Consider the following 15,631-nt stretch of genomic DNA (forward strand, 5'->3'; position numbering starts at 1 on the left):
AGGTATAGAATCTAATTATTGGAGGTTTGTCTTGAATTTGTCTCCTTCCCACTGCTCCAGCATGGAAAATAAACCTGGGGGGGCTAAGTAGCCCCTTTGCTCTCTGCTTCCCTCCCAAACTTTCCCCCTGGCAGTCCCTTCCCCTTCTCTTTACTTACCATCAGACCCTGCTCTCCCTGAGTACATGGAAGTGAAAAGCAAATCTGTAAACAATAATCTTGAAATAAACATGGCTGCAGCAATTTGCATATAGTACCCATGCACTTAGTTCAACCAGAATTGATTCATGTTACCTTTTTTTGAAACTGCTGCAAGTTTTAGCACAGGTACTCCTTAAACACACTTTTGAGCAGCTACTTATATGTAGTGCAAACTATACATGATATTAGTCCAAAGCCAAAGGCTCGTAATTTTCCACATGCTTTATTGGGCTGGGCCTCACCACAGTCAAAAGCATTCCAAGCCATGGTGACTCTACATCTCATCACTGTGTGTGTGTATGTGTGTGTGTACTCCTGATACCCCCCACAAAGGATCCATGTGCTAATTAGCCCCCACTAGTGACTGGAAGTGAGTGTTCTTGTCACAAATCTTGATCCTTCAAAAATGTATATGCAGATGAGGTGCAGGGCAACCTGATTGAGCTTCACCTCATGGAAGGTAGGCCCACACTAATCATATGCAACAGACTGAGAGAGAGGGGGCAACAGAAGGATTCTCGGTGAACTTTTTGGGGCCCTTTTTGGTTATGTTTGCCAGACATTTAAGGCTGGTGAAGAAACAGGAGTCAATGGAAATGGGAAAGAAAGTTGTGGTTCATCTGTGGGAGTGAAGAGGAAATAAAAATGTATGAAATATTGTGGCTCACTATGACTTGAAACAGAGTTCACAGTGGAGGGGACTGTGCTTAATGGGCAGACCACTATATGTCTTATTTAGATGAGCTGCATGATGGGCCATGTGTTTTATACTTACCTGGCAGGGGAAACACCATGACCACTAAGGGGTTTTCCTACTGGCAGGGAGAAACTGCTTTCTTGGCAGGGGGTAGTACCTTGACAGAGGTTTGGCAAAGTTAGTCTCCCACTTTCACTTCCAGTGGGAAGATCTGGCTATATGCCAACTTTATGGAAATGGGAGACTCCTCCCTAGCTTGCTTCTATGGCCATATACCTGAGGGCAAGTGAAATTCGGGGGCATCTGAACCCCAAACCTCAGGGCTTGGGCCTGCACATAGGACGCCTGCCAAGGGATTTGGAAACATCTGAAGCCCTAGGTGGGGGTGGAGGTTGTTTGCCAGTAGTAGGGCCATATTTGGTTTTTGACTGGCTCACGGATTTGAAATTGATTTGGCTGATTTGACTTGGAACATGAAAAATTTTCCTTAAAAAAAATGTGTTTTATAGTCATTCTCAGTGTTGGCTGCATTTAATCAACCTCATAGTTGGTTTCCATTGTTGAGCACATGCTGCTTTTGGCTGCAGTTGAATGACAGACAATGTATTTAGTGAGATTTCCTTGTATGTGATTATAAGATGAGGGGCTTTTTTCCCTGTGCTAATTGGGAGTGGGGTTGGGGAATCTCATCTTGTATCCAAGTAAATATGGTAAGTCCTGACATTTTCCAAGTGGTATCTTGAGTCTAACAAGGGGTGCCTTGAGTCTAAAAAGGTTGAGAACCACTGTACTATGGCCTGGTTTCACTTATAAAGCACCTTAGAGCAATCCGATTTTACCTTGGTCATAGCTCAGAAAACCATTAGCTGGTGAACTGTTGTAACACACTTTCATCTTAGCCTGACAACTAAGTCACAAAAAAAGAGTGTGAGGAAGAGGACCCGCCTGTCTGTTCTATTAAATGACCTTTTTTTTTTTTTGCATCATCAGTTTTCCATGGACTTAAGGTGGAATAGGATCACACATAAGAGTTTCTTGCTACTTGGCCACCTGGGCAGTGAAATAAGATTTGGATCTAAGTGTTGGAGTTATCTGTACCATTTGGTGATGAGCCTCCTATCACAGGAAGTTGAGAGAAATCCCAAAGAATGATTAGATTTTAGACTTGTGGTATAAGCAAAACTCACCTTTATTTGATAGCATCTGTCACTGCCGAACTGAACTGCTTGCACATTAAACAGCCTCTTTTACAGATGCTGCTTTTAGAAAGTGAAAAAATGTTCAAGCTGACTAAATAAAAATTCAGAATTCATGAATCTTCCTGTATGTTTTTCAGCTTGCATATAAGTCAGACCTTGAGTGGCTGAAAGGCATTGGGTGGTCCCCTAGCGGCTCTTTGGAAGATGAGAAAAATAAAAGAGTATCCCTCTTTTTGAGTGACCACAAATACCGACAACATCCAGACAAAATTAAATTTAATAGCCTTCTTGATTCTATGCCGATGGTCCTGGCAAAGCACAATTCTAACATTATGAACCAGGTGAGCTTTCCCTTAATTTTTGAATACAGTAATAATTATATAAGCTGTCTGAAGGTTAAGTCTTTTTATTTTAAGGTCAGTGAAGATATTTCTAGTAAAATATTTTATTTTAAACATATCAACTTATTTTCAATATATCTCGGTACTCTTGTCTTTTATTTGCTATTTCTGACACTTAAAAGTTTATTAATAAAATACTTCTATTTTAAATAAGACCTCATGATAATTGATTATATTTACAATCAAAACAAATTATTTTCTTTTATATTCAGAAAGCGGGTAAGATTGTTATTAAACAATTTTTCACTAGAGAGAACCTGATAGGTATTTCCTTTTTAGGTAGTGATGTGTTCATATATGTGGTGATTATGATTGTGCAGGAAAATATCTAATTGATCATTGGAAAAGATATTCACATATATTCCAGGTGACTTGTTTTTATTCAGCAGGTCCTTGCTAATCTACAGTTATTTATTTTCATAGCACCTGCATTCTATACACAGTTCATTGTGTGTCTCAGCTAAATAATACAAGAGGCCCTAGTGAACTATCATGTCAATAAGATTTCATTATCTTTCCAAAGAACACTTGTGCAGCAGTACAATTTTGAGCAAATTGCATGAATGACCACAAACAAGCAAATCTGAGCTATCATTGTAAAACTGCTGGAAAAAAGTGTTCCCTGTTATGTTTCCCTTAATTTATTTACTGTCCCATGGTTCTGGGTCTACTAGCTTTACTTATGTTGGCAAAATCTTGGCCTCAATGAAATCTTTGGCAAAACTCCCACTGACTTCAGCAGGGACAGGTTTTCAAATTAGTCATGAGATGTTTACTGCAGAGCTGCCTAATTAGCTCTGCAGTAAAGTCTCAGTGTCTACACATGCACCCCTATTAGGGTGCAGTAAATTAATAAATACCACTGTAGGATAGTACTTGTGAACACAAGTACTGTCCTATGGTGGTGTTCTTTAGTGTGCTGCAACACATGTAGATGCTGACAGGGCTGACTGGGGCACGAGGATGCTACCTGCCAGCTAGCCCCACACTGAATCACCCTTGTGCCCCAGCTAGCCTGCCCGAAGTATGTTGAACCAAGTTGGAGCAGCCCTGGGTTAGCAGGCTGACCCTTGGGGTCCCCTGCCAGCCAGAGTTGCTCTGACCTGGCTCAACATTTTGCAGTCCTTGGCACACGTGCAAATAGTGTGCCTGGGAGCAATAAACTCCAGTGTGAACTGCACCAGGGTTTATTCATTCGCATTAATTGCACATGTAGATGCACCTGATGAGTAGTTTTTAGCCACTAAAATAAGATGGTAAATACCTGGGGACATTAAATCAGTGACAATAATTTTGTGACAAGGCAGTTCCCATCCTGACTAATAGTATTGGTTTGTGACATATATAATAATTATAATAAGTAGAATAATAATCATGATTATAATAATTAGTATAATAATAATTAGTAGAATTCAGTGATTTGAGACACCAGCATTGTGCAGATGAGGAAGTTTCTATTTTCATTTAGTTTTAGGTATTGTTCTTCCTGGCTGCATAAAATGCTATGAATTGCTGTTCTTGATTGTGTTTATTTAGCCAGAATTATCTTTCACTGTGCTAACTACAGAGATCCCCCTGATTCCACCATCTAATCTGTTGTGGTTTGCTTTTCAGCGGTCATATGTAGAGGCTTGGAATAAAGATAAGACCAGCGTTCACATTATGCCAGATACCCCAGATATCTTACTGGCCCTGCAGAACAAAATGAATTATAGTCAGGTAGGTGGGTTGCTTAAAAGTCATCTGAAGGAAAATTTAGTAAAAAAGAAAAGGCCTTTCTTGACACATTTAACAAATATTTGTGATATTTTTTAGAAACTGTACAAACTTGCCATGGAAGAGGACAAGAAGAAAGGCTATGACCTCCGGGTAGATGCCATTCCCATCAAGGCAGCCAGAGCTTCCAGAGATATTGCAAGTGATGTAAGTAGATGTATACCTTCTTGGGTGAACCTCCTGAGATCTCATGATGATAGTGTGCAACTAAGGCCAAATTGATGTCATTGGTACAAATGCATCAAACACATTTTCAGTTAAGAACAGCAAAAGTTCTTATAGTCCTGTTCACCTTCAATCTTGTCTTTTTGAGCAATTGAAGGACGTGACCACTTAAATCCTCCTGTCCAGTTTTAAACTTAACTAAGGAGTGTTGTTCAGTAGTCATTTCTGCTCGTTTTTAGATGAATTATTCTTTGTGTTGTGGTGTAACCTCCAGTTACATTTAAAAATGGATCTTTCTCCATGACACATCTTTGTAATTGAGACTATTTTTTGAGAACAGATATGTTTGGTTCTGTAAATGTCCAAATTTCCTGCAAAGTCTTTAATCAGCTTTTTGCTTAACTAGAGAAGGAGGCAATAGAATTACATTTGTTGGTTTTTCCTCTCTAATAAGGTGTAACTTTTCACTTAAGAGATTTCTTTTCTGTCAAAGATCATAGAAAAGAACAATCTTATAATTGACTAGGTTGAATAACCATAGTACTGTATTTTTAGTTACCAAGTTCAGAAAAATTCCACTGTGTTTAGCATTGCCACCTCCAGGCAGAATTGTTTTTATTGATTTTAGCATTTATGATTTCTTGGTTGGTTCTGTAAAATTTCCAGTACAATATTCTGTATTTTAGACTAGGGTTGTCCAGCACCTAAGTGGCCAGGGTCACACTCTGTGTAGCCTGCAGTGCCAGGGACTGCATGTCACATGGGCTGCAGTATTGTGAGCCGGGGTCCATTAGGTTGTTGCTTTGTAGGCTTCTTCTTCTGTAAGGGAGGTGACTAGGTCTTGGGCAGTCAATCAGAACTGAGGACACTAGGTCAGAGGTTACCAGCATGCAAGCCAAGGTCAAGCAAGCCTGGCATCAGTCCGAGTTTGGGATATCAAGCCAAAGATTGAGATGAAGTAATGGTCTAGACCAGAGGTGGACAATTAGTTCAGCTGGAGGGCCAATTAATGAGTTTTGGTGAGCTGTTGAGGGTTGCAAGGGTAGCCCCACCCTTTGACAGGTGCTGGACCCCCTGGTCTTGGGACCGGAAGTCCTGGCCCTAATCCTTGACCTTTGCCACCGGAAGTCCCTCACCTTGCTCCCTGGAAATACTTGTTTTAGAGAGGGTTGCCATCTTGGAAACAGAAAAAAAATCCAAATCATATACTAAAAGTAAAACATCTACTATAACATATTTTAATTTTATTACAAAAAATATGTTTGTCATGATTTCTGTTTGCATGGTGTACATAGAAATGATTGCATAATAACTCAAAAATAGTCTTACTCTTGTACATTATTTGGAGGTGTGGGGTATGGTTGGGGGTGAGTGAATGGTGGGTTGTGGGGTGTGTGTGTGTAGGGATTTTAAGGGGGTGTGGATGTGTGTGTGGTCATCAGTAGAATATATTAGGGGGTGTGTGTGTATATGTGGGGGGTTGCAGGAGCAGGGTGTGGGTGTGTGGCATTTGTGGGGGGAGGGATGCCCCCAAACACTCTCCTCCATGGTGCACAGGCCCTGCCGGAAGCAGCAGCTGCAGCTCCAGACAGGAGTGCTTGAAGTACTTGTGCCTGGTACAGACTCTGCCTTTGGTGGCGCGTGGCTTGGGCCAGCACTGCATGCGGGGGCAAGGAGCGCAGCCAGGTCAGCCCACCTCTATTGTGCGGGGCTCTCCGCAGTACACGTGCAGCTCCTGTACTCATGCACCATTGGGGGAAGCCCCACGTGATGGATGCTCAGGGGCTGCAGATTAATCCCTCATGGGTGGCAGGTAGACAACTGACTCCTAATTAGGCATTCTTGCTTTAGATCATTCTGAGTGGGTAAAGATTCTTAACTGAAGATACTGATGAGTGTAGCTGGGCAGAAAATGAATATCCTGTTCTACTAACATTTTCAGAATTGCAGAGGACTCCTGAAATGTATTGAAAGAAAACTACTAGCTTTCAAAATTTTTTATTTCCATAAGAAATGAGAGGAAGAAAAAGAACTCCCTTCATCCCATGATAGCCTATAGTTCAGAAGTCAGAGCAGTTCTCAGGAGGTGAGACACAGATATTGTAGTGCAATGTCAAACATCTGATTTAATGTTTAACTTCCTGGACTTCCTCCTGGTCCATGAAGGTCTCAACTTTCCCTGGTAATAATAAAGAATCGCCTTACATGTTTTAGGATATTTTTTTTCATCAGAAAAAGAGAGATAAGGTGAAACTTGTACTTTTTTCTCCTACAGTACAGATACAAGGAAGGATATCGCAAGCAACTGGGACATCACATTGGAGCCCGCAACATAAAGGATGATCCCAAGATGATGTGGTCAATGCATGTAGCCAAGATCCAGAGTGACAGGGAGTACAAAAAAGACTTTGAGAAGTGGAAGACCAAGTATAGCACCCCAGTGGACATGCTGTCAGTTGTTGTGGCCAAGAAAGGTCAGGAGCTGGTCAGCGAAATTGATTATAGACATCCTCTGCACCAGTGGACATGTCTGCCAGACCAGAATGATGTGATCCATGCTAAAAAGGCCTATGACCTTCAGAGTGATGTAAGTTGATCTTTTTCTTCAGACTTTGTAAATCTCATTGTGCTTTTTTTACTGTAGTTTTGGTTCAATGGGTGGGATAAATTAAAGGGTATGTGTTTGAATAGTTGTTCTGTGGGGATTTTTGCTCCTATACAGTGGCTTGATGAGTATTTTTGAAAACTGTGGCAATAGAAGTGAACCTGAAAACTGGCTATCTATTTCACATTTAGTAATTCATAGTTTGTGACAAAATTCTGGTATCCTTTTGTACTACCTGGGGGTAAAGCACCTTGATTGAATGCTTCTGATTGTGAGTGAGGCAGTCTCAGTTGCATGTTTGCCAGGCCTGTTTTGATTATTTAAGTGACATGACTGAAGATTGAGGGGAACAGAAGAAGTGAGATTGTGATATTATGGTCCGGTTTCACCCATAAAGCACATTTGTGTTATCCTATTCACCCTTGGTCAGGTCTCTGTAAACCATTAGCCAGTGAACGCTTGTAACATTCCTTCATTTTAGCCTGAAGATCAAAAGTCACAAAAAGGAGTTGGGAGGAGGAGGGATCTACCTTTTTTTGTATTCAACCAGGCATTTTTTATATTAGGAGTTTTTCATGGACTCAGGCAGGGTAGGATCACTCTTGCCAGTTAGGCCCTTTGGTGATGAAATAGGGTTTGGACCTGTTATAATTATCTGTACCATTTGCTGGTGAACCTCCTCCCTGAGGAAGCTAAGATAGAAATAGCAAGGAAAGGTGGTAGATTTTTCTAGAGTAATTGTATAGGCAGAGTCCATCTTTAGTTTTATAGGGTTTGCCAGTGCTGAACTAACCCCATTGGAGAGCTGTAAGGGATGACCTCTGTCTGTTCTCTGATGTACATGAAAATCCTTCATTGATGCTGAATTTACTAATCTCTCTGTATCTTTTTTCAGCTTGCATATAGGTCAGACCTAGAGTGGCTGAGAGGGATTGGGTGGTCCCCTAGTGGCTCGCTGGAAGATGAGAAGAATAAGAGAGCATCGCTCATCTTGAGTGACCATAAGTACCGGCAACACCCAGACACTCTTAAGTTCACTAGCCTTCTTGATTCTATGCCAATGGTCCTGGCAAAGCACAATTCTGTTATTATGGACCACGTAAGTCTCTATTTCAATGCAAATAAAGATATTTTAAGTAAAATCTTGTATTGTAACAGAATGAAGTTTATTTGCTTTGGATCTGAATATAGTTCTTGCATATTTGGAGTTTTTCTAGCTCCTAGGTAAATTTAATTTTAACAATCATTTCAACCATTACTTAAATTAAAAATAAAACATGAATAAGTAATTAGCTTCAAAATACATACTTATTTTGAGATTGTTTCCTTTTCAGGGCATGTTGCATTTATAAATACAGTGATGATAACCACAGGCCATGGCAAGTTGTTAACTAATAGAGATATTTGTACACATCATTTGTGACTTTTTAGGTTATAGGAAATCCTTATAAATCTGCATTTCTATATTTTCACAACATCAGCTCCCCATCCCCATTTAGATGTTTGCTTCTCTGGTTTAATAGCAGACACTGCAAGCAAGCATTAGAGCTTCAATATTTATGTCTGATATTTGTGAGCAAAGTATGCATTATTACTTCTAGCTAGCAAAGCTGAACTATAGTTGTAAAAATTAGTGGCAAAAAGCTCCTAATGCTAGATCACCCTGGACTGATCTACATGGACTCAAGCTGTGTGTTTCTACATGTGTGCTTTACTGTTCAGCATACTTATCTACTGTGCAGTAAAACATCATTGTCTACATGTGCATGGCAGTTGGGCCGGTAAGTTAATTTACAGTGCCATCAGATTTAGACTAATTTACAGTGCTATCGGTTAGACTATTCAATGGCAGAGTAAATTCCTGCTTTTAAACACATGTATAGACAGTGATGTTGGGATTAGTTTACTCCTACTCAAATTGCACTGGAGTTTATTCACTCACGTTAATTACACATGTAGATGCTCCCACTTTGTAGTAAATTTTGACCCGGTTAATATAAATAGCAAAACTCTCTCTGACTTCGGTAGGGCTAGGTCTCACTGAGCTGACAGTACTTAACTGAAAAGTCCTAACTCATGTTTATTCAGTACCAGAACCAGCCTTAGGGGAAATGGTGCCTTGGGTGAACTTGTATTTTGCCTGTCTTTCTTTGAGTTTAAGTATGTTGTAGTATTAGCAAAAATTTCAGAAACAAAGCTCCAGGAGGAGCTGATGGGCTGGATCAGGAGACTTGCTTCCCTGCTGCATCCCCTGGTGGTGGCCAAGCAGGGCAAGGAGAGAAGGGTAAGGGGGGAATACGGGGAGGCTTGTCCCTTACAAGCCCCAAGGTGAAGCAGATGGCAAGCAAGGTCAGGCAGGAACCCATGACAATGAGCAGCTGGAACACAAGGAGCAGGTGCTACTGGCTTGTGTAAGACTTGTATAGCCACTTTTGGGCAGGGAGTGGTGGGCACTGCTTGCAGCCCACCTACTCTACCTTGTCCAGCAGGTAGTAGGCACCTCTTCATCATTGCTGAGCCTTGCAGCTGGCCAACTTCCACCCCTCCCTTGTTCCCTAAGTCAGCAGTACTGCTGCAGGCAGAGGCAGAAGCAGGTGGCCAGAGGAGCAGGGTGCAGTCTGGTGGAAAGACTGCTGGAGTCAAATAATCCTAGCAAGGTGTGCATTCAGTCTCCTTTTGAAGATCTCCAGGGTAGGTGCCTGCACCACCCCTGCTGAAAGCCTGTTCCAGAGTCTGGTCCCTGTTAAGTGTTTTATTGATACTGTTAAGTTACGTGTTGTTGATCTTGTCTGTGTTTATTCAGACAGAATTGTATTTTGCTGTGATGGCTACAGTGGTCCCTATGATCCCACCAGCTTATCTCATTTGTTTGTTGCTTTTCAGCGTGCATATACAGAGGGTTGGAATAAAGATAAGACCAGCATTCACATCATGCCAGATACCCCAGATATCTTACTGGCCCAGCAGAACAAATTTAATTATAGTCAGGTAGGTGGGTTGTTTAAAAGTCATCTGAAGGAAAATTAAGTAAAAAAAGGCCTTTCCTGAAACCTTTAACATGTATTTGTGATTCTTTTAGAAACTGTATAGACTAGCTATGGAAGAAGACAAAAAGAAAGGCTATGACCTCCGGGTAGATGCCATTCCCATCAAGGCAGCTAAAGCTTCCAGAGACATTGCCAGTGATGTAAGTAGATGCAGAATATCATGTACGTTCTTTCTCAGATCTCATCATGATCATGCATGCAATTAAGGTAGGCAGCGGCAACAGAATTACAGGGTTGGAAGGGACCTCAAGTCTATCTTCCTTGCACAGATGCAAGATGCACTGTCCTAAACCATCCTTGTCAAATGCTTTTTCAGCCTCTTCTTGCACATGTGCAATATAGGAGATACTATACCTTTCCTGGGCAGTTGCTTTCATTCTACTACTGTTCTGATAGAAAGGAAGATAATTTTTCTCAGATTCAATCTAAAACTGTTTTTTTGGTTTTAATTCCAAATTCAGATTCCATATAAAATTCCATTTGCAGCAAGGGAGAAGAGTTGTCTACTCTTTCTTAACGACAGTCTTTTAAATATATGAAAATTTTTGTATCTCCCATAATCTCCTTTTCTTGAAATTGAACATACCTCCTTTCCTCAGCTTTTCCTTTTAATGGCGTGTGTTTTAACTCCTTTCCCTTTCTATCACTTGCCTCTCACTCCACTACTCCACATCCTTTCTAAAATGTGAGCCTAAAAAGTGACTATGTTGAATGTTACGTTGTTGTCCAGTTTTCTAACTTATAAAGATTCTTCTGAATTCTACTCCTATCCTCCAAAATGGGATACGAGTAGGGGGTCTGCTATAGGCTACCAGATGAGGAGGATGAGGGGAATGAGTCTTTCTTCAGACAGCTAACAGAAGTTTCCAGGTCACAGGCCCAGGTTCTTGTGGGGGATTTTCATCATCCTGACATCTGCTAGGAGGACAATACAGCAGTGTACAAGAAATCCAAGAAGTTTTTGGAGTGTGTTGGGGTCAAATGCCTGGTGCAAGTGTTGGAAAGGACAACTAGGGGCCCTGTACTGATTGACCTGCTGCTCTCAAACAGGGAAGAATTGGTGGGGAATGTAGAAGTGGATGGCAACTTGGGGCAGTAGTGACCATGAGATGATTGAGTTCATGATCATGAGGAAAGGAAGACAGAAGAGCAGCAGAGTAAGGACTCTGGACTTCATAAAAGCAGACTTTGATTCACTTAGGTAACTGATAACAGGATCCCCTGGGAGGTGGTTGTGAAGAGGAAAGGGGTCCAGGAGACCTGGTTGTATTTTAAAGAAACCTTACTGAGGGTGTAGGAATGAACCCTGTTGCACAGGAATACTAGCAAGTATGGCAGAAGACCAGCTTGGCTTAGCAGGGAACTCTTTAGTGAGCTAAAATACAACAAAGGAAGTTTACAAGAGGTGGAAACTTTGACAAATGACTAGGGAGGAACATAAGAGTATTGCTTGGGCATACAGGGATGAAATCAGGAAGGCCAAAGTGCAGTTGGAGATGCAGCTAGCAAGGGATGTGAAGAGTAACAAGAAGGGTTTCTACAAGTATGTCAGTAACAAGAGGAAGATCATGGAAAGTAGGGGTCCTTTACTGAAGGGGGGGCAACCTAGTGACACATGATATGGAAAAAAACTGAAATAATGCCTTGTTTTACCTCAGTCTTCACAGGCAAGGTCAGCTCCCTGACTACTGCACCTGGCAGCACAGTTTGGGGAGGAGGTGAGCAGCCAACAATGGTGAAAGACTAAGCTAGGAACTAATTAGAAAAGCTGGACACGTACAATTCTGTGGGGACCGATGCAATGCACCCAAGAGTGCTGAAGGAGTTAGCAGATGTGTTTGCAGAGTGGCTGGCCATTATCTTTGAAAGATCCTGGCATTTGGGAGAAGTCTTGGATGATTGGAAAGGGGCAAATATAATGCCTGTCTTTAAGAAAGGGAAGAAGGAGGATCCAGGGAACAATAGACTGGTCAGCCTCACCTCAGTCCCTACAAATGTCATGGAGCAGGTCCTCAAGGAATCCATTTCTAAGCACTTAGAGGAGAAGGTGGTGATTAGGAACAGTCAGCATGGATTCACCAAGAGCAAGTCAGGCTTGACCAACCTGATTGCCTTCTATGATGAGCTGACTGGCTCTGTAGATGTAGGGGGAGCAGTAGCTATGATATACCTTGAAGTTAGCAAGGCTTTTGACTTTGGCTTTAACAAGGTCTCCCACAACACGTTTGCAAGCTAGCTAAGGAAGTATGGGTTGGATAAATGGACTATAAGGTGGATAGAAAGCTGGCTGGATCATTGAGCTCAAAGGGTAGCAATCAAAGGTCAACATCTAGTTGGCAGCTGGTGTCAAATGGACTGCCCCCAGGGTTGTTCCTGGGATCTGTCTTCTTCAATAGCTTCATCAACAATCTGGAAAATGGGATGGAGTGCACCCTCAGCAAGTTTGCAGATGACACCAACCTCAGGGGAGTAAGTAGATGCACTGGAGGGTAAGGCTAGGATTAAGAGAGACTTTGACAAATTGGAGGATTGGACCAAAAGAAATCCCACAAGGTTCAATAAGGACAAGGGTAAAGTCCTGCACTTAGGATAGAACAATCCCATGCACCAGTACAGGCTGCGGGTTACTGGCTAAGCAGCAGCTCTGCAGAAAAAGACCTGTGAAAAAGTATGCCGTTGTTACGAAGAAGGCTAAGGCATACTGGGTTGCACTAGTAGGAGTATTGTCAGCAGATCAAGGGAAATGATTCTTCCTCTGTGTTCAGCACTGGTGAGGCATATCTGAAGTACTTTGTCTAGTTTTGGGCCCCCCACTACAGAAAGGATGTAGATAAATTGGAGAGAGTCCAGTGGAGGGCAATGAAAATAGTGAGGGAGCTGGGTCACATTAGTTATGAGGAGAGGCTGAGGGAACTGGATTTATATAGTCTGGAGAAGGAAAGAGAAGACTGAGGAGGGATTTAATAGCAGCCTTCAACTACCTAGAAGGTAATTTTGCCAGAAAGAGGATGGAGCTAAACTCTTCTCGGTGCTGGCAGATGACAGAACAAGAAACAATCGTTTCAAGTTGCAGCAAGGGAAGCTTAGATTAGATATTAGGAAAAACTTTGTAACTGGGAGGGTAATAAAGCACTGGAACAGGTTACACAGAGAGGTGGTGGAATCTCCATCCTTGGAGGTTTTTAAGACTCAACTAGCCAAAGACTTGGCTGGGATGATCTAGTTGGGTACGGTCCTGCTTTGAGCTGGGGTTGGACGAGATGATCTACTGAGGTGTCTTCCAATGTTGATTTTCCATGATTCTGAAATGTTTGCAACTTCTGATTTTGTGTCATCTTCGGAATTGACCAGGAAACTCTCTCTAAGATTCAAGGCAAATGTTAAAAATCACTGGACTCAGAACAGACTCTGTGAAGCCTCTTAAAACCTCCTGTCATCCAATTTATAGCAGTTACTCTTTTTTCACAGTTATTCAGTCTCTTATGACTTTGCAAATGGCTCTGAAAGTTCTTCAGCCACTTTTCTCAACACTCTGGAATTAATTGTGAGGGGCTGTGATTTAAAATTTATTCAAATTTATCTTAAGCTCTCTGATGTACTCTTTGTTATTGTAGTCCTCAGTCCTTCCTGTTCTTTGTCTATACTGAATTTGTTAGCTGCCTGGTTGGAGCTTTTCTGGTGTGAAGAGTGAGGCTAAGTTGCCATTGAGCATCTCTGCTATCTTTGTCTTCTGTTAGTAGCTCATCTTGGCTTTGCAGTAGTGGTCTGTTTTTCCTGTGTGACATATGCATAGAATACCTACTAGTTCTCTTTTATCTTCCTTACTAGGTGTATTGAATTTTTAATTAAATGAAAATTTTTTTTTGCTTTCTTGGTTTTGCCTCTGCAAGTTCTTTCAATTCTTTGGTGTATGTCCTACTCACCCTCCCTTTCAGTAACTGAATATTTTTCTGTTGATGCTGAGGTAGCTAAGAAGCTCCTCACATAGTCATATTGGTTTCCTGGGTGGTTCTGATCTTTCTGCTGAGTCAAAGTAGGTTCTTCTTGAAATTCCAATACTATATCCTTTATTATTATCAAGCAACAGAGCTTTCAAGAATAGAAGCTGGTGCAAGTGGCATAGTCCTAAAGGAAGGGACCTATCTAAATCTCAGGGGCTGCCTCTGAATTTCACAGGCCCAGAGAACATGGGCCCAGAGAGCAATTTCACAGGCAGAACACATTAGCCCTGCCCCTCACTGCTGATTGATTGCAGCGGCTGTCCATCGTGCTGCCACAGCCCTCACTGCTAATTGGTGGGTAGGGTCAGGGCCACATGACAGGCAGCCCTTGCAGACAATCAGTGGCGAGGTGCAGGGGTGGCAGCCATCTTGCTTGCAGCCCTTTGAGTGGGCAGCACCCCCGTCCCGCCCCCGCACTGGGCTTCCACAGCACACTGAGGGCTGTTGGCTCCCTCTGAGGAGCCAGCATTTTATTTTCCATAAGTTTGGGGGTTTTTTTCTGTGGCTTTTGTGGATTTGCAGGCATTGCCTAGATTTCATGGGCAATGCCAGATTTCTGTTGTCTTTGATGTGTTGAGGTATTTGGAAAATAAAGTCCTCTTTCTCCCCTGTTAATTCAAACTGCCGTCCATCATGTTGTAGTAATTGTTGCTCAGGAGCTCTAGCTGAATTAAGTTTTTGTTGCAGTTTAGGGCCCACCAGTCCTAATCAGACCATCTGCTCTTTGCCTGATTTAATTGAAACTGGTCTTGAAAACAAATGAGCGTGGTCCTGTAACTGAGTAGACTTCTTGCAAAGGCCTTAAAAGGCTTAGTCTGGACAAGAGGAGGAGGCACAAGAACAACTTGTGGTGACTTATCCCCAGTCATACAGAAAACTCTTTCCTCTCAGACTGTCAGCTTTCTTTGTCCATCAAAAATTGCAGGAAGAGCCAAGCCAAGGTCTGTGTTGAAGGCCTATGCAATATCAGCAGTTAACTAAGTTCGATACTCGTTCAGCAACACTTTCTAATGATTCTTTCAGCTAGACTTGTTTAACTGGCCCAATCATTTATAATTTTCTGCCTTGCAGTGTCCAATTGCCAATAACAGTCTTTGTGTAAGACCATCAGAACTTTATGGAGACTGTTAGTCCAAGATATTATTGATGAGAAATGAGTTTCCCCTTCTGTGAAGCTTTCCAAAGATTTCAAAAGCTTCCTTTTACACATTGAGAAGAGCCCTAGACCTTTGAAAAATCAAATAATAAACATAATAATAAAAAAGAGAGAGAAGTATACTGTTCTCCACCACAGAATAGCCAATAGCTTGGCTGTTGGTATGTGTGCTGGGAAGTGGGAGAGACAGATAGTAGTGCAGTGTCATCCCAATGTCCTAGCAGTCAGAACCCAAATTTGCAGAATGGAACTTTCTTTGGGTGTAAGGCTTTTAATTCTTAGCTAGCACTGAAGTCCTCTGAGAAACTGGTGTAACATAATTTTAGGATGTTTTCTTAACAATTAATACAGCTAAATTTAATTTAATTTATTTTTTTCTCTTAC

General features: G+C 41.7%; 1 protein-coding gene across 1 annotated transcript in view; it reads left to right on the forward strand.

The window, feature by feature from the left end:
• The window catches only part of NEB (nebulin), a 210,907-nt gene that overhangs the window by 79,661 nt on the left and 115,615 nt on the right, over positions 1-15,631 (forward strand). The window contains exons 49-55 of the mRNA XM_059726275.1: positions 2,234-2,437; positions 4,112-4,216; positions 4,313-4,420; positions 6,714-7,025; positions 7,939-8,142; positions 9,927-10,031; positions 10,123-10,230. Of these exons, the coding sequence (XP_059582258.1) occupies positions 2,234-2,437; positions 4,112-4,216; positions 4,313-4,420; positions 6,714-7,025; positions 7,939-8,142; positions 9,927-10,031; positions 10,123-10,230 (1,146 nt within the window). The remainder of the gene's footprint in view (positions 1-2,233; positions 2,438-4,111; positions 4,217-4,312; positions 4,421-6,713; positions 7,026-7,938; positions 8,143-9,926; positions 10,032-10,122; positions 10,231-15,631) is intronic.

Source organism: Alligator mississippiensis, chromosome 4 (assembly GCF_030867095.1).
Source record: "Alligator mississippiensis isolate rAllMis1 chromosome 4, rAllMis1, whole genome shotgun sequence".
NCBI classification, from domain to species: Eukaryota; Metazoa; Chordata; order Crocodylia; family Alligatoridae; genus Alligator; species Alligator mississippiensis.